This window comes from Vitis riparia, chromosome 2, assembly GCF_004353265.1.
Source record: "Vitis riparia cultivar Riparia Gloire de Montpellier isolate 1030 chromosome 2, EGFV_Vit.rip_1.0, whole genome shotgun sequence".
Taxonomy (NCBI): domain Eukaryota; kingdom Viridiplantae; phylum Streptophyta; class Magnoliopsida; order Vitales; family Vitaceae; genus Vitis; species Vitis riparia.
The window spans coordinates 15,300,589-15,324,820 of NC_048432.1; the positions used below are offsets into that span (position 1 = coordinate 15,300,589).

The 24,232-nt window shown below is 35.4% G+C and overlaps 4 protein-coding genes and 1 non-coding gene across 8 annotated transcripts; 2 read left to right on the forward strand and 3 right to left on the reverse strand.

Moving 5' to 3' along the window:
• The first annotated feature begins 967 nt into the window (after positions 1 to 967).
• On the forward strand, positions 968 to 2,727 carry LOC117930654 (blue copper protein-like). Its single transcript, XM_034851288.1, has 4 exons — positions 968 to 1,130; positions 1,212 to 1,477; positions 1,642 to 1,696; positions 2,414 to 2,727. Exons 1-4 carry the CDS (start codon positions 968 to 970, stop codon positions 2,725 to 2,727), a joined length of 798 nt encoding a protein of 265 aa, XP_034707179.1.
• Positions 2,728 to 4,352: 1,625 nt separating this feature from the next.
• Positions 4,353 to 6,045, reverse strand: LOC117906561 (probable sugar phosphate/phosphate translocator At1g12500). The gene has a single exon (XM_034819625.1). The coding sequence runs from the start codon at positions 5,781 to 5,783 to the stop codon at positions 4,725 to 4,727; it is 1,059 nt and encodes a 352-aa protein (XP_034675516.1). The 5' UTR covers positions 5,784 to 6,045; the 3' UTR covers positions 4,353 to 4,724.
• A 1,532-nt stretch (positions 6,046 to 7,577) lies between these two features.
• LOC117934050 (growth-regulating factor 10-like) lies at positions 7,578 to 8,871 on the reverse strand. The gene is made up of 3 exons (XM_034855644.1): positions 8,673 to 8,871; positions 8,335 to 8,574; positions 7,578 to 8,198 (listed from the first exon to the last, which is right to left on the reverse strand). The coding sequence occupies exons 1-3, from the start codon at positions 8,719 to 8,721 to the stop codon at positions 7,852 to 7,854; spliced, it is 636 nt and encodes a 211-aa protein (XP_034711535.1). The 5' UTR covers positions 8,722 to 8,871; the 3' UTR covers positions 7,578 to 7,851.
• Positions 8,872 to 12,184: 3,313 nt separating this feature from the next.
• TRNAV-AAC lies at positions 12,185 to 12,258 on the reverse strand. The gene has a single exon. It is a non-coding gene; the product is annotated as a tRNA-Val (tRNA).
• Positions 12,259 to 12,286: 28 nt separating this feature from the next.
• LOC117932512 lies at positions 12,287 to 24,055 on the forward strand. 4 transcript variants are annotated; one of them, XR_004654194.1, is made up of 8 exons: positions 12,287 to 12,413; positions 13,119 to 14,807; positions 14,959 to 15,109; positions 15,199 to 15,346; positions 15,436 to 15,681; positions 16,026 to 16,313; positions 18,738 to 18,788; positions 24,037 to 24,055. XR_004654194.1 is itself a non-coding variant. In XM_034853794.1 (7 exons), the coding sequence occupies exons 2-6, from the start codon at positions 13,142 to 13,144 to the stop codon at positions 16,302 to 16,304; spliced, it is 2,490 nt and encodes an 829-aa protein (XP_034709685.1). In that variant the 5' UTR covers positions 12,287 to 12,413; positions 13,119 to 13,141; the 3' UTR covers positions 16,305 to 16,313; positions 18,738 to 19,450. The 4 variants fall into 4 exon arrangements, 2 of the variants coding, with proteins under 2 accessions (XP_034709685.1, XP_034709678.1); XR_004654193.1 differs by lacking the exon at positions 24,037 to 24,055 and adding an exon at positions 22,687 to 22,875; XM_034853794.1 differs by lacking the exon at positions 24,037 to 24,055 and having other exon boundaries at positions 18,738 to 19,450.
• Positions 24,056 to 24,232: the final 177 nt, after the last annotated feature.

The following is a 24,232-nucleotide window of genomic DNA, read 5'->3' on the forward strand; positions in this document are numbered from 1 at the left end:
AAAATAAAAATAAAAACTAGATTTAAATTTAATAAATTATTTTTATATACTATTTCAAATTCATTTATTTATTTTATCTTTTTTATATTAAAAATTAAATAATTTAAAAATACATAAGTTTGTAATTAATTTTATTTATATTTGATCTTATTTTTAACTATTATCCACACTAAAATCAAATATAAGAAAATCATTTTCCTTTCTTTTTTTTTTATTTTTTATTTTTTCCTTTTTGTAGTACTTTTTCATAATCCAAACATAGGCCAAAAGAACATCATTATTTAAATCATTTCTAATTATTCTTGGGAGGAAAAATTTAAGGCTGTTTTCTTATAAATATAGTTAAAAAAATTTAAAAAAAAAAAAAAAAAACATTGATGTCCTTGTTGATGCCATATATTAGCAGAGTCTACTCTTAGATGATATATGTTGGTTGATCCTATTGCCGCTTTTGAATGCTGATAACGAATACAATTATGGATCAATAATTATAAATTTTTTTAATAGCAATATTGTTTTAATCTTTTAAAAAAGTATAGGAGAAGAGGGGAAGAGACATCAATTTGTTTTCGTTCCTTCACAAATTAGACCAAGCCACATATTCTTCGGAGAGTTCAAGTCCTTCAAAATCCAACTGCCGCCCAATTAAGATCCAACTTCAAACTGATTACAAATCCAACCGACAAATTCAATTTAACAAGTCTGATTATAATTGCCTAGAGCTCAACCTCGCCTGAGAATTGAGAGATGACCAAATCAATAGGCCATAGAAATAACTACAAAAATTGATAGCAATTGAACTGGTCATGCCCGGCCGTCCCAAGGTGGTGGGATTCCAGTGTCTTTTTCTGTGTATCATTGCACGATCACTTGGCCTATAAATGGGCACCTCATCAACTCTGTGGCACAAGCACTTGAATTAAACCCATCTCAGGTTATAGAGTCTGTGGATTCGATAAAATCACTAATGGCCTCTACCAAAGCCTTCATCATCATTGCCATGGCCGCAGTTTTTCTTCCTTCCATTCTGGGAAAGGAGTTCATCGTTGGAGATAGCACTGGTTGGACAACCAACTTCGATTACCAGGCTTGGGCTCAGGATAAACACTTCCAAGTTGGTGACAAGCTTGGTAAATAAGCTTTTCTAAACACTTCCACTACGTTGCTTTAATATATTCACTACTGTATCTTATTCAAAATCCTAGGTGCAGTTTTTAATTACAAGAAGGGAGCTCACAATGTGTTCAAAGTCAATGGAACTGCCTTCCAGCAGTGCTCAATCCCACCTGCAAATGAGGCTCTTACCACTGGAAATGATGTGATTACCCTTGCCACCCCAGGAAATAAATGGTACATTTGCGGTGTTGCCAAACACTGTGCCTTAGGAAACATGAAGCTCTCCATAACTGTGCAACCTCAATTGGGATCTTTGTCACCTTTGCCCTCACCTTCACCGGCTCCTGCCCCCTCAGCCCCGGTTTACTGCAGCCGCAAATACAAGCACTGCCTCTAGATATCACGGAGGGATGCTTCGATAGTCATGATTTAGTGTTGGATGAAGTGATGCAAACATTTTTCTTACATCTTCTTGGTTTGAACTCACAAGTGTCTTGTTTGGTTTTGCCAACTTGTGGTTTGCAGTTTATGTTCTTAATGAATCTGAATCTTGTACTGTTCTGGATTTGGTCATTAATGGGTAATGTTGCGTTTAAAAGATTCATACATACTAAGTTTCTAGATGGTGAATATTAAGATTAGACTACTCTAAATAGGATCTTATCTCACCATGAGCTGATCATCAAATCACAACGTATAACACAATTAAAACATCAAATAAACATATTAAACAAATTTTGTAGCTTATTGTTATTCCATTATTTTAACTTGCTCACCAGCATTGCCGGAGTTAAAAATGAGCTTGGCATAAACATTTGGTGCGCTGTGTGCCCATTGGCAGCGGTGCCGCCCCTAGCTGGCCAGTTTCCTCATCCCAAACTCTATAGATAGAACCCATTTCAGCCCGTTGGAGTAAGCATGCCAGTAACCACCCAAGGTGAACTAAGCAGGCAAAGAAGACTTCTACGTCTGATAAATATTTCTAATGGCCTGTAAGCAAGTGTTGATTATGTAGCCATTGTTGCAGTTCATGCTCCTTGTGCTTTGGCAAATGAACTCATTGTGGGGGACAAAAAGTAGTTGGATTGATTTTGATTATCAGGCTTTGGCTGAGGGGAAAGAAAGATTTCCGAGTCGGAGAAAACTCCGTTGGTCACTACTAAAAAATCTACCAAACATTTATAAACCAAGCATTGTCTTTTGTCAGGCCCCAAAATAGTGTTGAATTTTATTAGAAATATTTTGAAATCCAAAGTACTCAAATACTTGCGGACCTAATCAAATTTTTATGGTGCAGTTTTTAACTACCCAAAGGGAGCCCACAATGGGGCCAGAGTAGATGGAACTGCCTTCCAACAGACTGTGATGCCCGCAGATACTGAAGCTCTAACAACCGGCAATGATGTAAATACACTTGCTACGGCAGGAAGAAAATGGCATACTTGCGTAGTTGGTGAGCACTGTGAGGCCGGAAACCAGAAACTTGCCGTAACTGTCCTCCCTCAGTTGGTGTCTCCAGCAGCTTCACCTTCGGATAGTGATGATGCTCCCAGTCCCAACCCAACCCCAAATCAGCAGCTTCATCGTAGGTATTTTGTATTCTGGCCATGATCATGGTCTAAAAGTATTGCAGTCTTCATCATATATATTCTTTGCTTTTATTTCTTCTCTTTTACGGAATGTTATTATTATGTTGTGTATGGAAGGTTTTGTATGCTCAAGATATTATGAACAAATCTACCCTTTGGTCAAAGATGAGATCCAACAGCAACCAAATCCTGATCGGCCAAGAGTAACTACTTAACTCTTCAACTAGCATATTAATCGAAGACAAGTTAATCTGACAAAGAAATCTCAACTAACTCCAAATATTAAGCAAGTGGCATGTCTACAGGTCCCCACCACTGCTGATAATGCAACCCATGAATGGCAAATTGCCTGGGCTACTCCCACAAAATTAGAACAAATGCAGAATAGGAAAGAAAATGCCGTATTGATCGTAAGATTCGGTGAGACACCTGAACCAAAATTTGGGACTCTCAATCTATAGCCTAGCCAGATGAGGGTTACTTTACACAAATAGCTGGTTGGACAAACAGATGAAAATGTTTCTGTCACTTCAACTAGCCAACAAATTCACCTAAAATTAAAAAGATAATTATTAGTTATAGCATCAATACTAAAATGATGAGAAAGATTTAAATTTCTGGAACTTCAAAAGATAATCTCAACATGAACCAGAGAATGAATCTCTACATCTCCAAAAGCCCATCAAAGACTCTCCTACATCTTGAACATGTTTTTTCTAACTAGTGCAAGAGCCCCACTTGCCTCTAATTCCATGAAGGTTGACCCACCGACAAAGTGATCAAGTCTAGCAAAGCTCAAACCTTTACCACGTGGAGCACTAGCCAATGTTTAATATATGTTCTAGAAGCTGTCATAAACTTTCATTTTAATAATTGTGCTTCCGTAGTCATCTGACTTCAATTCTACGTCAAAAAGAGATCAAACAAGGGAAGTGTTTGTTCAGGAAAAACTGAATCTAAGACACCAAGCAACATGAATTTTGAGTAACATGGTTCGGATTCACTTCCTGGGAGTCTATGAAATTATCTAGATCTCCTAAATCCATGTCCATTGACATAAACTTCTGGTTGAGTGAACCATAAAAATTAACCACTTTTTAGAACATGTTGAGAAGCATATGGGAACCATGACATACCAAAAGTAATATCATCTTGCAATAATTAAGCAGAAGCTCAGTTCCAATCGATCCATTCATCACCAGCCAAGTTGCCCAGAAAAGAAAATTGGAATCTTATGGCCATTCTTGTCAAAACTTAACACATGGCTTCTTTCTTTCTCGTAGATCCCTTAAAATCTTGATGCTAATTGGTGATTGAGATATTTCTTAGGGGTGGGGTGCGTATGGATTTCCCTCCTCATTTGGAAGATAAGTGTATCAGATGACTTCATCATCATTTTGTAAATATACCTAAAGATAGACCACAACAATGTCTAGACAAATGCTACGTAAAACAGAAGTAAGCCACTCAACCTCCATAAAACATCCAAATAGGTCCCGATTTCGTTCTCAACTCGATGGCCTCTAAAACGGGGAAAGAGCACATTCAGCATACAGTGAGAGAACAACAAACAAGCCAAAGAGCTCTATACCAAACATGGATACAGACCCAAAATGGATGCAGAGAAAGCGCCAAAAAATCTCTAGATAAAAGAATGAGACGGCATAATAACAGAAAATAAAAATGTTTAACAAAATGAAGTGGAGTGTTCTTGTGTGTTCTAAGTTCAGCAAACAATACATAAGATTGCATGCAGGGGAAAGTGAGAGAATTTTATTCTCTTGAACTACCCCATTGAAGAACAAATTGAAGAAAACTGAAAAGAAAAGAAAAGAGCATAACCCTTTACTTTTACTGCATCATCCTATACAATCGAATCGAATCCCTCATTCTTCCTATCCAAATTTCCCTTCTTTCTTTTCTTCCCCTTCCAACAAAGCCTAATTAGAATTCAAAAGCAAAAGCGATGAATAAAGTAAAAGACAGAGCCGCACCCGTGTATGGAATCAATTTTCATTGTCAATGAGTTGTAACTTTGGATCTCTTCTTCGCCTCGCTGTAAAGCACCACCCCCATTATTGTAACAGCAAAGCCAGTTATTCCCATCACCGTCACCGGATTCCGGAAAATCAACACCGACACTACTGCTGCTACCGCCGCTTTGGCATTCCCCAGCACCTGCAGTGTCAATGCACTGGTGTGCTTTGTGACCAAAAAGTTGGTCAAGTTCACCAAATACGCCACCGTCGCATTCCCAATCAACAAAAATATGATAAAGGAATCCCCCCTGGCTTTCTCCACCGTGAAAGCGGCCACATTTCCCTCTATGTAAAGAGTAAACGGGAGTAGAATCAAAGCCGCCATTGGAGCCATATACAGCAGCAAATTCATTGAGTGGAGCTTCTCAGCCTCAGATGTCAACAATATCCCCTGAACCACTGATTTCAGAGCACGCCCAGCAGTGGATCCAATGCAAATCAAAAACCCAAACAGATGGAACAATGGCTCACTGTTACTCGCCAAAACGATGCCGAACACCACCGGCAACAGTGCCAAATACACCTCACCAGTCTCCTTCTTGCAAGTAATCAAGAAGGCGAAAATTGCGGTGAAGAACGGCGTCGTTGCCCCAATGGCCTGATTGAACGACACCGGAAGGTATCTCAGAGAGGTATTGCCGCAGACAACGGAGAAGCAGAAGATGGCGCTGAGGGCGAAGATCTTGAGGAACTGACGGCGAGACAGAATGTGCTGGAGGGGTACAAGCTCAAGCCAGTTGATGGCGGCGTAGCTGTATCCAGCGCACGATAGCATGTGGAGCATGGTCAGGAAGATTGGGTAGCGGTAGCCATAGAAGCTGAGGAGATACTTGTTGAGGAGGAGGACGCCGATGTTTGACAAATACCAAGACGCAATTATCAGAGCCGTCAACACATTCGGCGACAGGAACGATCCAATGGCGTTGCCGCTATTCCGCACGCCCCCCGGCGGCGTCGCCGGAATGTCCACCACTTGCTCCGTCGTCTCCAGCCTCGGATTGCTCCCCCTCCTCGTTGTCCATGTCTGCGCCTCCACCATCGCCTCTCCTCCTAAAGGGGAAAACTGGCACACCACCTTACTTTCTCTCTCGACCTTTATTATCGCTTCTTCCCCCTTAAAAACCCGAGAGAGAGAGTAACAGGCTAACAGCGTGTTCAGATCTGATAGGTGGGAGGGGAAAGACTGGGAAGAAGATGACGACGGCGTTGATAAGATGTGCTGAGGTGTACAACAATGGGTGCGACGTGATCTAATCCAACGGCAGATATTTAGATTTGTGAGAAGAGGACACGAACTGGGCCGTCGGATGAGAAAGAAAGGGGTATGGGAATATTAAAAAAAAAAAACACATAATGAGACTCCTCGTGACGCGGGCTTAATGTAGTCAAGTGTCGGTATTGGATCGTATGTGGTGACTGTGGTCTGACTAGATTTTCTTTTTTATTTTCCTTCTTTTTCTGAAATCCAATAATTTAAAAAAAATTCCGGTAGGAACTGCACACGTGCGAGTTGTCACGTGTAGCATTCAATCTCATTGCCACATTCACATACCCTGAATTGTAGGCAGTGATCACCGGGTTCCGGATCCATAACCCGGGAACCCATTTTAACCCTACTCTTTTCTTCAAAATTTTCCAAAAATTTTAGAAATATGATATGCGAGATTTGAGATCATTTTTTCCCTAATTTTTAGCTGGAATATTATATACCCCAAATTTTGACATTTTTTCACATTATTTTGACTTATGTAAGAAAAAAAAAAAAGAAGGAAATTATCATAAACGAGACCTAGAGGGATTTGCCTTCATGACCTGATTTGGAGGGTTTCGTGTATTTACTTGGATATCCAATTTTTAGGGCCAAAACCAGATTTGGGCCTTCCTAACAAGCAAGCCGAAGCTGGGTTCGGCGGGCTTCTACCCACAGTTGGGCCCTGCCTCATTCATGGATCAATCCATTTAGCTTAGACCGGCGGTTTGCGTGGTTTGATCCCTTCCGGACTTCACTAGGCCAAGAATTTACTTCGCTCGACGGGAAAAGAGCCTCCAATGTAACGGAGCATTTGAAATTATGAATAAAAATGAGAAAGGCAACTAAATTATTCATAATATCTCATAAAAGAAGTAAATTAAATTTTTAATAATAAAAGTCAGTTTTAATTTCCATGATAATCAGTTTTTTTTTTACTCTTATCACCGTTTTTAATAAATAGCATATAAAGACACTAATGAATGGAAATTTAAATAAATTACAATTTTCATTCTCTCTTCTCATATTCCAAACATATTATTAATAAATTTTGCAATTATAATTCAATCGAAAACATAATGAAAGAAAGATACCAATCTTCAATGAACTTTGACTTATATTTTGTTGGGTTGGAAAATATCCAACTCAACTCATCTCATCTCAATTTTTTTTAGCCAGTTTTCTAGTGATTTTAAAAGGCTTTTATAGCATTTATAACACTTAAAGAGAACATTTAAAGATGATTTTAGTCTTTTTTTTAATATTTAAAAATGTTTATATTTTTAAATATTAGAAATGCTAAAAACATTATCTTAAAATTATTGTAAAATATATTTTTAAAATTTTCTATCATTTAAATATTAAAAAATCTAAAAAGGTTTTCGAAAATTACTATGAAAAACACTTTCACTTATATTAAAAATATAATTTCGCAACTACTATATCGCAACAAAAAGTAATCTTAATAGTGAAGCGTTTCTTTTTTTCACCGTATGTTAACTTAATTTTACGTTGCAGCTAGGTTTGATTAGATAGTTGGAATATATGTCCATTTTAAGTAAAGAAATAAGAGGCAGACACAAATTGAACCATAAAGTAACAAACATGTAGATCTACTTGGTTTGAAAATGTCCTGATTTCGAAGCTAAAGGTGATTCATGGTGGGTGGAGCCCATGGCCATGATTTCCAGTCCTCCACCGGACCACACCCACAAACAACAACAATGTCTCTCCTGTTTGAAACAATCCCTCAACCAACCATTCTCAGAACCCTTGTTGGCCCCAGACACAGACGCAGCACAGAACACTAAGATTTTCTGAGAAAAATTTATGGAAAATTCCTTACATCCAAACTCCACTAAGAGGGTTCAGTTTTCTGAGCACCCAGTTGAAGAACACTCTTGGGGGAGATGTCATTTGTGGTGCTGCTCACTGGGAGTGAAATTGAGAGATTGGTGTTTGAGGTGACAGCATCTCTGACTGTGTTATTAAGAGCAGAAGTAGCTGTCCTAGCGCCAAGTTGGGAAGCTTCCACATGCTTTCTTGAACGCTGACGGCCTCTGTGCATGTGCCGCTCACAGTACTTCTGATCCGGGACTGCTTCTTTGCTACACCTCCATTTCTTCCCATCCGTTCTTCTACATCTCCCTGGCTCTGGATCCATGCTGTTTTTATAGTCCAAATACAAAGGACTCAAACCCAGAACTGAGAACACCAAAATAAACCCACTGTCAGAACAAACACACCAACCCCAAATCAAATCTCTCCTAAATTGGCACTAAAAACTGGACAGCAAATGAAACCCATAACCAAAAACCGAAGAGCAGTTCCAGGCACTTACAGCCAGGGTGGTGTTGATACGCCCCAGCAGTGAGACCCCCGAGAGAGCAAGCTACACTCTTCCATATCGGATAAACTAGATGATAAGGCACTGGAAGCCCCGCTTCCATGTATTTGTAGATGAGAGCCTGGTGCTCCAGTTCCTGCAACTGGAGAAACGTGAACCCACAGGACTTTGTGCAGCCAAGCATATCCCCAGATCCACGTCCAAGTTCAAGACCCAACCCAATTGGAGGTGACCCTGAAACAAAAACCGAAAACTGAGACATCAAAATTCAAAATTCAAAAAGTTTAAATAAATAAAACCCCAACAAACAAACAGAATGAGAGTACCAGAACCTGAAAGGCGGGCAATCTTGGAAGGTGGGTTATGGGAGTCCATCATCATAAGTGGGCATCAAAACTCGAACAGACTCTGAAAGTAATAGTAGTGGCACTGCAAGTTCAGGAACACAAAGGGGCTAAATGGACTAATGAGGCAAAATGGGGATGATGGGTGCCCTTGGAAACAGCTTAAAAGCTCCCCCAAAAAAAATGCAGTGAAGGAAGACAATGGAGTACTGGGCAGTGCCACGTACTCGTTGTCCTCTCTCTCTCTTGTCTTTAAAAGTTGGCCTGCAAGTCTCCTGACATGTCAGATTTTTGCATGGAAAAACGCGTCACGGTTCTGCTCTGAGCCCTGGACCCCACTGTCCGCATTAGACTCTGGGTCCCACTTTCTTTGTAGCTCAGCCACCTAGTGGGCTTGCAGTCAGCCTTCTGGATTCTGGTCCCACTCGCATGCGTGGCGCGTGTATTGAAGGCACTGCGGAGAGTACGATGGGAGAGCGACTGAGGTGGGTACAGTGAATTGGGGAAAACGCCCAAAAACTGAACGTGACGAAGAAAGATCACCCACTTCAGCTTCCGTTCTCTTCCTCCACGTGAACACGTGCTCTCTTTTATTTTTTATTTTTATTTTTTAATATTTAATTAATGAAACAGTCTAAGCAAATGGGGGATGGGATGGGCAAAATTAAGAGGAGGGAGGCAGATTAATTTCAATGTAAGGTACAGGGGGACAACCATTGATTGAGCCTTGTCTCCCTTGAGATCAACCGTATGAAGCTCTCAAGACCAAGGAACCTGAGGGATTCCCATCTATGTTAATGTCACAATCAACTTTGTTCTACTCTGACCGTACATGAGTTGGAGCAGTGGATGTTAAGGTTAATATACAATCTCTTAGAATCTACTTTCTAAGAAGCTAAATTTAATTCATTAAAACAATGTACATTTCCACTTATTTGTCAATTGTGCGAATTTTTTTGGACGCTAGTATTTTTGATACCAAGTCAACTGAAATGTTGATATTAGGTCAATTGAAGGTAGCTTCGACCGTGGAAGCTTCTTCCTAGCAATCGGAGACTAGGCCAACTTCTTCCCTGCACAAAGAATGTCTAAACAGGTTGTTCGAACATGCCCTCCGAAACTCAAGTTAGGCACAAAATGGGTACGAACCTTTAAAGATGAGAGTAAATAGGGTAGCCCTCTGGTCTTGCATACCTAGGTTTTGTTTTAGAAGAGTTTGTATAGTGCTAAAAGGGGAAAGTATTATAATGCTGGGTTGGGACCTTGACCTAAATTGTAATGATGACTTTTCAGTAAGTGACATGACACTCATTGTAGTTCAAGGCAACTGGTAACTCCGTTATATGGTACATCATGATGCAGTTTGCCGTCGCTTCAACCTGTTGAAGGTATGAGACATGGTGTGACGGTTCACTGATGTAGACGTAAGAATGGGAGAAGGTCTCATTAGTTACTCCTATGTCATATGGTCGTCATTTTACGTATCAAGAAGGATTTGGGGGTTGACAAAAAGATGTTGTCCGCTTAGTGAACCCATACAATCCGGACAGAACACTCCTAGATAGTTCAATGGTTGTCCGAACAGTATTAGAGGGAGTGACACACGGACTGACACGGGTACTGTCACATGGACAGACGCGTGGAGGTACACGTGGACAAACATGTGGAGGATGACCAATACGGGTACTACCATATGGACAAACGCGTAAAGGTACACGTGATGGAGGTCCCCAGAAGTATGAATCGTATTCCCTAATTCAAACTCAACTTTTAAATACAACTTTTTCAATCAACAATACTCCATTGATTAAATATCACATACTTTTGTTTACTAATAACAAAATGACTTTGTAAAATTTTACAAAATTCCAACAAAATACATTTTAAACTTTCTGTTAAAGAGTGTAACATACATTGTTAATTCTAAAATTTGTAAGATTAAACTTTTTGAAAAATTGATAATTTGACATGATATCAAAGTTTTATTTGATGGGAGATTATAGGTTTATTTGACAACTATTTTTCGATTTTGTTTTTGTTTTTGTTTTCAAGAACAGAACACATAGTGTTTTCAAAAAAACATATTTTAGTTATTTTCTATTATTTTCTAAAAATAATTTTATTTAAAAATATTTTTAAAATTTATTTAAATTTATTTAAAATAAGTTAAAAATATTTTAGGTTTTTAAATAAACTTTTATTTTATAAAATACTAAAGAGTCTATTTGGCGGAGTTTTTAAAAATAATTTTTTATTTTTAAAAATAGAAAACAATTTTTAAAAATTCATAAGACTGTTTGGTTATTGTTTTTTGTTTCTAGATTTTAAAAACAAAGTGAAATAAAAAACAACTTTTAGAGAACAAGTAAGAATTGTATTCATCGGTTTTTAAAAACAATAGAAAAACACATACACTCTATTATTTATCTTCTACACAAAATTATTATTGTTTAATTTTTTTTTGCTAGGCAAATTAATTCCAAATTAAACAAGACTTAATGCGGTAGATTTGTTAACAAGTTTATTAATTTTTAAAAATAATTTAAAACTTAAATAATAAACTCATTAATACCAAAAATTTATTAATGTAATAAAATATTTTTTTTATAACATGTAATAAAATAGTATATTTTCTACTAAAAATATAATTTATGATTTTATTATAATATTACTTTTTATGTTTTACTAAAAACTATATTTTTTAATTTATTTGTAATTAAAAAATTATTTTTCATTTTTAATAAGACTTCAATTAAATTTAATTAATTAATATTATATGAATTGAATTTAAAACATTTTTACAAAATCAAAATAATAAAAAAACAATTTATGAACAAGTCTATTTGTTTTTTATTTTTAAAATCCTTTTATAATAATAACAACTTACCAAATATCCTTAACTTTATAAAACATTAAAAACACTTTTTTTTATTCTTTAACTTTAGAAAAGTTTCTAAAAAAAGCATAAGAAATATCAAACAAACATTTTTAAAAAATTAATTAAAGTAATTAATTGACTTGTATTAAAAATGAATATTAAAATTATTTTTATCTTATAAAAATTTTTGTTTCACTACAACAAAAAATATTGTTTCATAATTTAAAAAATTATTTATCCTTAACTTATATATAATTGTACATTTAATTTTTATTTTTTAATAAGATTTAACTTGAATTTGATTTCATATTATTATAAATTAATTTTATAATTTTTTTATAAAATAAAAGTAATACATTATATTTAAAAACAATACAAATTCTTTTATCTAAACAAGTTTCTTATTTTTTAAAACATCTTGATTCTTGTCAAACACTCTAATTTTTAAAAATTTATAAAAAATTGTTTTTGGTTCTTTATTTCAAAAACAAATTTTTAAAAACACCCCCCCAAACGAGCCCTTAGTTTTGATAAACTATTTTTTAAAACTCTTATGTTTTTGGGTAGCATCTCCAATTTGGATTGAAAAATATTTTGGGGATCGAAAAGTTATGTAAAATAATGGCGTCGCCCGGACTTGAACCGGAGACCTTCAGTGTGTTAGACTGACGTGATAACCAACTACACCACGACACCTTTGGTTGAGAGGATCAACTCCAAATTTCAAAGAGAAACACAAGCTAAAACCCAACTCCCATTTGCAGCCCAAGACGATCAAACCAGTGCACGATAGAAGGGGAACTGAGAAACTCGAAAACACTGCGCACGCATTTTTCTTTTTCCTTTTTTCGGTAAGTTTTCTAACTTCCTGCCCTTTTCTCCTCTGTTTCTATTTTCCTGAAAATTTCCAGAATTTTGAATAATTTCAGATAACATGAAAAAAACTACAATATTGTATCTCTAGCAAAAACCTAGCTTTCTTGTTGCATTCATTTTAAAATTCAATCATTTTTCTGTGGGAGAGTTTCTATTATGTTCCGTTTGTTTCTCTGGATTTTTTTTTAAAATTTTTTTATGCATATTTCGAGGGAATATTAAAAGCTTAAACTCTCCCAACTTGCTTCAGGTTGCTTTTTCCAATGGCTTGAATGGAGCTTTGGAGAACAAAACTATTTCTAGCAACCTTTACTCGAGTGTTAATTTTTTCGAACATGTTGTGGGCGTAACTTGTTCTTCAAATCCTTCTCATTTAGCTATGTGGTATTCGGATTTTGAAGAAACTCTGGACAAACGCGCCCTTCTAGTACATTTCTGATTATAGATTTCAATGCTCCAGAATGGCAGAAGAGTGAAATATACTAAATTTGGGATTTGGATGTAACTATTTGTTGGTTGAATTTACAAGTTTGTGTGTTTGTTTGACATAAATGTTAGGTTTCATGCTTGTGCACATTGGTGTAGAATCATATTTAGTAATAGGATTCAATATTGGGTGTTTTATATTGAATCATTCTGTGTTTTATGTGTGGGTTTGTATTATGAAATTTCCTCTGCAGTTATACCGTTGGGAAATGATAAGATGGCAAAACAAGCTCAAACCCCTTTTCTTGAAGAGTGGCTGAGGAGCCATAGTGGTAGTGGCAGCAGCATCAGCATCAGCTCTGGACGCCCTTCCTCTGTGTCTGCCCGTGCCATTATTCAGGCGTGGACGGAGCTGAGGGATTCTCTTCAATACCAATCATTTCACCCCAATCACTTCCAATCTCTGAGAACCCTTTTTGATTCCCAATCCTCCCTGTATGTTGCAGACCCGCAAGCAAGGCTTCTTCTCGCCATTCTTTCTTCTTCAAACCTCTCTCTTCCTCATGAATCATACCCTCTCTTTCTCAGACTCCTTTATATCTGGGTCAGGAAATCAACCAAGCCTTCCTCAGTGCTTGTTGATTCTGCTGTCGAAGTTGTTGCAAGGCTTTTCTCCATCCAATTTGATACTAGAAAGAGTTCTTCCTTATTCTCCCAAGGCATTCTCCTCTTGGGTGCCTTTTCTGTTGTACGAGTTGCATCTGAACACTCCAAAACAGTCTGCTTAGAGTTGCTCTGTAGGCTTTTGGAAGAAGAATATCAGTTAATTGGATCATCCGAAGAACTTATTCCTGATATTCTTGGAGGGATTGGCTATGCGCTATCCTCTTCTGGGAAGGCTCATTTTGCCCAAATTTTGAATTCTTTGCTGGGAATTTGGGGTAAGGACGGTGGTCCCCATGGCAATGTTTCTCATGGGCTCATCATTTTGCATTTGATTGAATGGGTTCTATCTAGTTTCATCAATTCATGTTCTTTGGACAAAATTGATGTTTTTTCCGAAGAGTTTCTAGAGATTTCAAAGGTAAGCTACCTTCCATTTGCTGTGGTCATGGCTGCAGCTGGAGTACTGAGGGCTGCCAGTAAAACTATACCGAGTGGTGTAGGGCTGGATGCTGTTTCGAGTCTAAGGACTTCTGCAGAGGAAAGAATTGAAGCAGTGACAAGAGATTTAATATCTAAAACGGGAGGTTTTACTAATTTGGTTAATGATCCAGAAGTTGGTTTTCTCCTACAGTGTGTTTCATTAGCTTTGGTTCGAAGTGGTCCAGTTTCTTGTCGAGCCTCTCTTCTCTCATGCCTTGCTTCAGCATTGTTGACTGAAATCTTTCCCTTACAAAAGTTCTATACAAAAATTCTCAATCACCCACATGACAATTTGGCAGGACTGATGGTTAATGAAGTCAAAGAACACCTGGGCAGTGTCCCCTTCAAGGAAGCTGGGGCCATAACAGGGGTTTTCTGCAACCAGTATGTCTCAGTAGATGAAGAGAACAAGGGTGTTGTGGAGAATCTTATATGGGCCTATTGTCAGAATATTTACTTGGGGCACCGGCAGGTTGCTTTGATGCTTCGAGGCAGGGAAGCTGAGTTGCTTGGGGATTTGGAGAAAATCACCGAATCTGCTTTTCTTATGGTTGTAGTTTTTGCATTGGCTGTCACAAAGTACAGGTTAAATTCAAAATTCGCAAGGGAAAATCAGATGGAAATTTCAATAAGAATACTGGTTTCATTCTCTTGTGTGGAGTATTTCCGGCGTATGCGTTTACCAGAATATATGGACACAATTCGAGGGGTTGTTGTGAGTGTTCAGGAGTATGAGTCTGCCTGTGTGTCTTTTGTGGAATCAATGCCTTCTTATGCTGACTTGACAAATCAAAAAGGTATATATAAATGTTTAATAACCACCATTATGAATTTTGTTGTTAAGTTCTAGAATTAAGGATGTTAAGTCCTGTAGTGAGTTGTTCTCTTTTTAATCTTAATGACATTCTAACTTTTTTTCTGGGTAAAATCTCAATTCTTGTCTTACAGGCTTTTCCTACTTGCAGAAAATGGAATATCAATGGTACAAGGATGAAGTGCAGACTGCTCGCATATTGTTTTATCTACGGGTTATTCCAACTTGTGTTGAACGTTTGCCCGACCTCACATTTCGAAAGATTGTAGCTCCAATTATGTTCTTGTATCCTTTATTAAATAACTACGGTTTTTGAGAAGCTCATCTTTTAGAGTCTGATGTTAATAATGGTTCCTTATTACAAATGTGATTAGATACATGGGACATCCAAATGGAAAAGTTGCACGAGCCTCACATTCAATGTTTGTGGCATTCATATCATCTGGGAAGGATGCTAATCATGATGAAAGAGTGTTATTGAAGGAGCAACTGGTTTTTTATTACATACAAAGATCTCTAGAGGTATATAAAGCTCCTGAAGGCCATGATAGTCAAGCTTGATATTTATCATTGAAAATAGGTACTGAATTTGTTCTTTGATATGAATGTAGGGCTATCCTGACATTACTCCTTTTGATGGTATGGCTTCTGGAGTTGCAGCCTTGGTTCGGCATCTTCCTGCAGGAAGTTCGGCTATATTTTACACTATCCATACTCTTATCGAGAAAGCTAATAATCTCTGCAGAGAAGTTTTGACTCAGGAGGTTGATCTGTGGAAGAATTGGCAAGGAGAGTCCCAGCCTTGTAAGAAAATGCTAGAGTTGCTTTTACGGCTCATTTCCCTGGTAGATGTACAGGTAAGAAGAAATTATTAGTTGTTTTTGGCCTTTTTTTATTTTATTTAATAAATCCCACTCACTTTTCTCCATTTGAAAAGTTTGTGCACTCATCTAGTTTGGATGTATGCTACTTCTTATATGAATGCCACTGTATTCTTAAGAATTATTAATAAGATAGTTGCATTTAAATTTGACCTATTTGCCCCACAATATTGTGATGTTCAGAACAGAATTTTTTGAGGAGTTCTACCTCTTAGTATGATGACTTTGGTCTTTGAGCTTAAACAATGTTATCTTCTTTGCCCCTCTTGGCATGATGACTTTGGCCTTTGAACTTTAATCATGTTATCTTCTTTGCTCAGGTATTGCCAAACTTGTTGAAGTTGTTAGCTCAGCTGATCGTCCAATTGCCAAAAGATGGCCAGAACATGGTTCTTAATGAGATATATTCACAGGTTGCAGAATCTGATGATGTTACTCGAAAACCCACATTAGTTTCATGGGTGCAGTCATTATCTTACCTTTGTGCTCAAGCAACTAGTGGAAGTGCAAACTCCAAAAGCCTGGAAAGTGAAGAAAATTCTGCTTCTGCATTAAGTATGGGACCATTAAGCTGGAATAGAATCAGTGCACGGCTCTAGGACATTGAGGTGCAATTTTCAGATAATCCTCCTTTTTTATGGATTTTGTTGTAAAATTATTTTGTTCAGCTCGGTTTCTGTCTCACCTAAGGCTGACATAATTTAGTGTCTCGAAGAATGATATATAGAAATAACCAGTTGCAATGGATATGCACCTATGTTTCCTTATCTCAATAATGCAATAAACTGTAAAGGATAATATAGTTCTATTCATTTATGCTACTGGCTCTGCTTTTTATGTTTTGTGGCTCTTCTTTTAATGTTCCAGCCAAATGCTGATTGCAACTCTGATAAGTTCTGTGATCTGAACTTCTGCGGGTAAATTTATTGGTTAAATTAGGCGGTAGTCATACCACATACAAGAAGTGTCTGACTGGCTCCTCCTTTAGACCCTTTCTGCTTCAATATACACGTGTCGGATATGGGTTTCAGATTGCCATCCTCTTATTTTATCCAGAGATCATTTTAACATACAGGAAAAGATTGAGTATTGTCAGAAATAAGATGTTAAATCAGGTACAATTTTGGATTCTCTCCATGTATATGGATGGTTTGCTATTCTTTTTAATACATTAATTAAGTTTTACAAAGTTCTTAATAGTGAGTAATGGAGAGGTTGGGATTCAAACCTAAATTGTGTATCTGATTGTTGTGGAGAGCTCAGGATTTGGATGTAGCAAAAAGGAATTGCATGGCCAGTTGCTTCTTTGGTCCAGGTGCTACCCAACACAATAACACATTTTACTAGTGTAGGATGGTCTTCAAGTCTTGAAGGGCTATCTTGCCAAGAAAGGTGGAGAGATATGTGTTAGAAATAAGGTAGAGGTTTAGAAAGATAGTAAGGGAGATAATCTAGGCCATTGTCGGATTTCCCTCATTGGTTTGCCATAGAATTTTCAGAGTAAAAGTTAAATGGATGAATCATAGGTGCCTTGGATGTTTTCTTTTGTTTGTTTTTGGATGGGCATTGGATCTCAACATCCATAGTGACTTCCAACTGTAACTCTGGAGCTCTTAGGCTGTGGATTTCAATTGACCGGGCACACAGGGTCTTGTGAGTGTTGCATACATCCAAATAAAATATTTAAGGATTTTATACTATTATTAGATAACTAGGACTTATAAGTTCATCTTCAACCATGAGCACAGGGCACAGAGCTAGAAAAATTCATTCCATCTAGCTGCTGTCTTGTGATTCATCAGAGCTATGTTTTATTCTGTTAAGTATGTATAATGTGATCGGTTCACATAAGAAGACACATTTTATGATGAATGAAATTATTGTTGCCCCTTGTTGCTGGTTTCTATCAGAGATAGAATGGTCGTCATGAAATTAGCTGTTTATGGCATGAAATGGATAGCATAGGTTAAAAAGAAATGGTGGAAGTTGCTCTTTGTTATGTCCATCATGTCTCTTGGGGCCTACAAAGTTTAACTGCCAATATATATGACCTTCATGATAATCTCAAGGAGAAAAAGGATTTCCAGCAGAAGCTGCTGAATTTTTCTGGAAACCAAAAACTGCAACTGAAGACTAGGATTTCTTGTTATGTTCTGCTGGTCTAAAATGATCAATTGACTGATTTAGTTATCTGTGTATCACTAGAGTGCTTAAGTGCTTGGCTGAACTCACCATAGGCTTATTTTTTAGGCTGAACTCATCATCGATGTACACTTGCTAGTAGCAACTAGTAGATTTTTTTTTTTTTTTTGGTTTCAAATGAAATTTGATCTGTGGAGACTATATTTTTTCCCACCGTTTAAAATTTTAGGAAAGTGCCTTTTCAGAAGAAGACCTGCTGTAGGAGCTCTAGAAAATTCTCAGGCAAAGATCAAACCGCAACTGAGTGCTTTACATTATTTATATTTTGTTCTGTTTTTCTAGGTTGGAAAAGCAGTCATCCTAAATGAATCCTGCGACTGCTCACACCCAGCTCAGACCCTTACAATTTTTGTCGACAACATTGATTCACTCATTTCGATAATTCACATATATTTTATTACAATGATTCAACTTTGCTTGGTAATCAGCAAATTAGCCAGATATGATCAAATTTGAAATGTACATGTTTGTTTCCCAGATTTGTGATAAGCTCCTGGGGATCTTTTGCTGTCTTAAAAATCTTATTTATTGATCTTAGAATCACATGCTATTAGTAGGTCCATCCAACTAGCAGACCCGTATCAACCAAGTGCCATGTCATTGACCACCATTACCTAATGCTATCCATGCTTATAGTTTATGGTATAAGCAGGACTCTTAGAGGGTGTTTTTTTTTTTAGCTTTTTGCCGAAAATAATTTGTTTTCAAACTTTAGATTGTTTATTTTTTAAAAATTTTCATGACTTATTGCTTAATTTTTAAATTTTTTGACTGAAAAGAAAAAGACACATTTTGAAGCCCACCCTGACTCTCACCCTGTCTCTGTGTAGCTTGCTTGCCCATTGGTTCCACAACCATTACCAACACCCAGCTTTCTCGAGGTAATTTCTTCCATGTTTTATCTCTATTTAGGTTTCTCAAGGTGTAAATTTCTCATTCATTCTCCCTCTTTCTCTATAAAATTTGTGAACTCATTTCAGTAGGGCTTTGTATGATCTATGGTTTATTATGTTATTAGGATCCTGTGGATTGCTTGATTGTTGTGATTTTCGTGATTTGTTTGGTTATTAAGATTTTGTGGTTTGTTTGATTATTGGAACCTAAAGGAAAATAGAAGAAAAATGGGGTTTAGGGTTGCAAATCTTTTTCTAAAAAATGTTTTGGCATTATAAGATATCTAATTCTTACGCTCAATTGGTTTGTACTGAAACCAGTGTTTGATTTTCTGGTGATTTTTTGAAAGTTTTGCAGTGTTTACAAAGTTGGGTACTTCAAATTTCAGTGGTTACTCTTAATTCTTGAATGGGGTTTCTGTAAATTGTTGATTTTAGGAAGACGTCTGCTTGTTTGGCTAGTCTCTCTGAGCTTTGTTATTTGTACAGAGGTTTCAATAGCAGTTCCCATAGACCGTAGAGTAGAGTTGCAATTTAGATATCATTGCCTTTTAGGGACAAAACCTCATAGCAAGGATTTATTTGTACCATATACATCTTCTTGCTAGTACTTCACCCTCAAAGCTGACCTTAATTCTCATTTGTTGGTTTGATATTTTAATATTTTATTTCTTGTTTCCTTGCCAATCACGATCTGCTCATAGTCAACTCCTTTTGCCTTTCCTTGTTGATTTTCCCTTGAAATATTTTAGTAAACTTTCATTAATTTATTAGTTTGCAGCTGCCCAAGATTTCTTTTTGAATTGGGGAGTTGAAAATGTTGCTTGGATTCTAAAAGCTTTTTGGAAAAAATAAATTTTGCAATTTGTTGTGCTGAATTTAGAAAATCACTTTGGATTTGGTGTTTATATTCAAATCTGAATTAGATGGGAGTAGATATGTTGGTTTGCTGATTTTATAAACTTAAATTTTTTGAGCCGAAAAAGATTCAATCATAGTGAAGATATGCTTCCCACTACCAAATGGAGTATAATGTAAAAATATACCCAACCAACAAAATGATATGCCAGGTTTGATACTCATTTTGTAAGAAGAAATATGTCCAATACAAGATGTGTTCATCTCACTTGTTTTTTTAGTTTAAAAAATGGTTTTTTAAAATAGCTATCAACCTCTGTCCTGGTGTTGCTGTAGTTTCTTCCACAAATTGCATAAAACAAATGCAAAATCCCAATGGATGAGAATCATAGTGGAACACATTGGTGAGCCAACCTTTATCTGCAACTCTAATACAACTATTTCCTCTCTCACTAGGTGGTCTTCTCCACTTCCAAGGGCTTTTTACTATCAAAAACAGGGTAATAAATTAGTCATGGTAGCATTAAAGAACTGATTCCCCATGAGAAACCACAATTATATGCTTTAGCACGATGCTAAATTTGGGTTGATCACAACTTAATCCGCTTAACAAAGGAACAAAATAGGAGCTTAATTTTGTAGATCTATGCTATGTCCTCTTTTTTGTTTAAAGTAGAATACAATCACATATTCGTCAGAGATCATGAGTAACATAAATTCCCAGACACAAAATGAGCTTTTCAAGCACATCCTTGCTAAAATGGTTAGTGTGGTTTAGATATATTTATTAAAATTGCATGATTGGTTGAAAAACTGATTGATATATTTATTAAATAAATAAACAGCAGAGTTGTGGTGCTTCAAACCATGTTAACAAGAAAGGAGAACTTATTTTTATTTTTATTTTTGTCATTATATTGCAATATTATAAACCATTCATGCTAGGATTTTTACTTATCCCTTCATATTTTTCAATTTGAATCTTTACTTGGATTACTTGGTACCTTTATTTCTTTTTTGTATTTTTTTCTCTCTACACTTCTAATCATTGTTTCATACTTGATACAACTTATTCATTCTTTAATACCAGTAGTTGAATCTAGTTTTCAAATCCCATTAAATATTTTTATTTTTTGAAAAATGAAAATTAATCATCAATGTTGATTGGTTTTTTGTATAGTAATGAGTCAAAATGTTGAAAGTAGTAGGGCAAATTGGGCTAACCTCACCCAAAGAAAACACTTTATTGATCTTTGTCTTTAAGAGGCAAATAAAAGCTTTAGATCAGGTAGAGGTTTAAAGTCTAGTGCTTAGCCTCAAATTGCTGAAGAGTTGGAGAAATTACTTGAAAAACGCTATATTAAAAAATAACTTAAGAATGGATAGGATTACATGAAAAGACGATATCTCATTTGGAATAAAATGATGACTATGATAGGACATAGTTATAATTCTGTAACCAAACTTTTGATTGACCAGCTGAAAATTGGGAAAAAGATCTTTAGGTAGTTTTTTTTTTATGAATTTGAGTGAATTTTTAAAACAATTTTTCTTATATATGTATGTATGACTAATTTGTTGTTTATTTTGTAAAATAAAAATATCTAGAAGCTAAACAATTCCGTTTTAAACCACTAGCAAATGTGGAGGAATTAGAGGACATTGTTTGGAGGAGTGTTAGTTACTGGATCTAAAAATTGGAGCTTTAGAGTAGTGATAGCTTTTGGGGTAGAGGAATCATCAACACATTCTACATCTTTGCTTAGTGAAACTCTGATTAATTTAGAGGAAGATGAGAATTTGCGAAGAAATATTAATAATGAAGTGCAAAGTTCTAAGGAAAAACAAAAGAAAGGAAAAAAAGAGCAAACTTAATAAGAAATGAATAGAATAATGAATGTGTTTGAGAATTTTGAAGGACCTTCAGTGAAGGAATGTATGAAGATTTTGAGAAGATTGTTGACTTATAAGGATCCATTATATTATGTAGCAATTAATGCATTTTGCAAGAAGAAAGAGTATAGAGAGGTGTGGGTGGATATGGAAAGCGACCAAAAGCGAATGAGATGGATTCAAAGCTTGCAAAAATGACTTTAGATATTTGTTTTGGATTTATGGAATGCATATGATGATTGTAATGTCGTACATTTGGTTTGCTTATTTTAGATCTAGGATATATTTCCACTTTTGCAATTATAAGACTTTCTTTTTACATTTTATTGAGAAGACTCATTTTTATATTACTTTCTTTATTGTGATGATTTGAAATAGGCGTGATATAAATTATTAGTTTTTCATAGTAATGGAAGCATAATGCAATGATATAAATTATTACTTATACATTGTTATAATTATTAGATTATATTGTTATGTTTTTATTTCATAAATATTAAATTTTTTTATAATAGATATTCTTATGGAGAATCCTTTACATCATTCAAACATTTCAAGTTCATCATCATCATCAAGTGAAGATGAATATACAAAGTTAGAAGTGACAAGAGTTTTAAAAAAGAGATTGGTTGTGTTATTATTCTAATTATTAACTAACTCATCCATTAATAAGGAACGAGTCTCTTCATCATCATTTATAGGTTTCATTCAATAACTTTTAGATGGTTCATCTAGTACATGTTATGAACTAATGTGAATGGAAAAACATGGATTCATTTCTCTATGTCACATGTTTTAATAAAAAGGATGACTTGTTGAATGTTGAAGAGAAAATGATCATGTTTTTAATGACTATTAGTCATAATATTCAGAATTGATTAATTAAGAATAGATTCCAACACTCGGGTCAAAAAATTCACAAATACTTCCATGAGGTTTTAGTGGCTATGGTGAATTTCTCAAAAAAGATGATTACTCTTCCATCATTCAATGATGGTTCAAATGGTATCTTCAATTGTCAGCTAAGACAAATTTTTAAGGTATGTTATTTTTTATTGTTAATTATTCATATCATATTTGTATTATTCTCGTATAAAAATAATTATTTATATTTTAAAGATTTATTATCATGTAGGATGTTTTGAGTGCAATTGATGGAACTCTTATTCATACATGCATTCCTGTTGATCAACAAGCCCCATATGGAGGACGTGGGAGAGGAAAATGTTTTCAGAATGTTATGGAAGTTTGTGATTTTAACATGATATTTAGGTATGTTGTTGTTGGATGGGAATGAACGACTCATGATTTAAGAGTCTTGATAGAAACTATCCATAACCCACAACATAATTTTCTAATGCCCATCAAGTAAATATTTTATTTTCATTTTATTTAATATGATTTTGTATTTATTCATAATAATAATCAACTCTTTTTTCTTTCTAGAAAAAATATCATTTGATAGATGCAGCATACACACACACTCGAGGTTTTATGACACCATATTGTACGCTATTGATTGAGTGATTTTCGTAATAGCCGGTGGTAAAGTTGTAGGAAAGAGGAGATATTCAACCAACGTCATGCAAGATTTAAAAATGTCATTAACCGTGCTTTTGGTGTTGTTAAGGTGTGTTTCCCAATATTGAAGAGAATGATACCTTATTCGTTTACTAAAATAAAAATTGTCATAACATGCTTCTCCATTCACAATTTTCATTGACAAATCTTAGTTGTGAATATATTATTTTTTGAATATGACAATGAAGTGGAATTGGAAAGTGATAATACAAATCAAATTCAGAACTCAACTACATGCAATTTTTTTTTTATCAAGAATTCATGCAACAATTTCTAGACCAAATTGCAAATGAACTCTTTAATTTATTTAATTAGTTTGTCATTTTTAGATTTTATTATTGTAAGAAATGTGATGTTTAGATATTAGTATAAATTGTGATGTCTTTGGATATTGAAAATATGTACTTGAATTGTTCTGTTTTTTCTTTAATTTGATTCAGGTTTTATTGATACATTATTTTATAGATTATTAAGTTTAAATATTTGTTTTAATTATATAAAAAGTTAAACATATTAATTATTTTTTGTAAGGATATGATAATGATAAATTATTTATTATAATAATTTTATTATTTTGAACCTTTTAGAAATATGTTAAATTAAATTGTTTTTCTTAATACATTAAGATATTAAGATATTGGTTTTTAAAATCTAAAAAGCAAATAACTTAATACTTAATCAAAATAAAATAATTGAATATTTAGCACTATTAATTACTATTTAATATTAAGTTAAGTATAAGTTTTATTTAAAATTAAGTCAAAAGAAAAACAAACACATACGATTACCTTCTTGGCCACCGATGCACAAGAGGTACAATTTTACACATGAATAGGATCAGCGTACGGTGGCTGAGCCTTCTGTAAGGTGATGCCAAACTTTTCTTCCATTTTCATGTTCTCAGGCGTGACTCCATCTTCAAGCTTCCAATCAAAAGAGTGAATGAGTGAACCCAACATCAAGTGAATCATCCGAGTCCGACTTCTTGCCTACGATTTCAAAGATTTTGACTTTTGTGAACCTGTGGACACCACGTGAGGTCTCAACTCTCAAGCAATATACACGACGTGATGTCTCAAGTTTCTAAGGTATCGTATACA

Excerpts from the sequence above, each read along its gene's own strand:
- LOC117932512 (XM_034853794.1), top strand. The coding sequence starts at position 13,142 with ATGGCAAAACAAGCTCAAACCCCTTTTCTTGAAGAGTGGCTGAGGAGC. Across the intron at positions 14,808-14,958 it reads TGACTTGACAAATCAAAAAG|GCTTTTCCTACTTGCAGAAA; the intron begins GTATATATAAAT and ends CTTGTCTTACAG. Across the intron at positions 15,347-15,435 it reads ACATACAAAGATCTCTAGAG|GGCTATCCTGACATTACTCC; the intron begins GTATATAAAGCT and ends ATATGAATGTAG.
- LOC117934050 (XM_034855644.1), bottom strand. The coding sequence starts at position 8,721 with ATGATGATGGACTCCCATAACCCACCTTCCAAGATTGCCCGCCTTTCA. Across the intron at positions 8,575-8,672 it reads CAAGATTGCCCGCCTTTCAG|GGTCACCTCCAATTGGGTTG; the intron begins GTTCTGGTACTC and ends TTTTTGTTTCAG. Across the intron at positions 8,199-8,334 it reads GTATCAACACCACCCTGGCT|TTCTGGGTTTGAGTCCTTTG; the intron begins GTAAGTGCCTGG and ends TGGTGTTCTCAG.
- LOC117930654 (XM_034851288.1), top strand. The coding sequence starts at position 968 with ATGGCCTCTACCAAAGCCTTCATCATCATTGCCATGGCCGCAGTTTTT. Across the intron at positions 1,478-1,641 it reads CTCCTGCCCCCTCAGCCCCG|TTTATGTTCTTAATGAATCT; the intron begins GTTTACTGCAGC and ends TGTGGTTTGCAG. Across the intron at positions 1,697-2,413 it reads CTGGATTTGGTCATTAATGG|TTTTTAACTACCCAAAGGGA; the intron begins GTAATGTTGCGT and ends TTTATGGTGCAG.
- LOC117906561 (XM_034819625.1), bottom strand. The coding sequence starts at position 5,783 with ATGGTGGAGGCGCAGACATGGACAACGAGGAGGGGGAGCAATCCGAGG.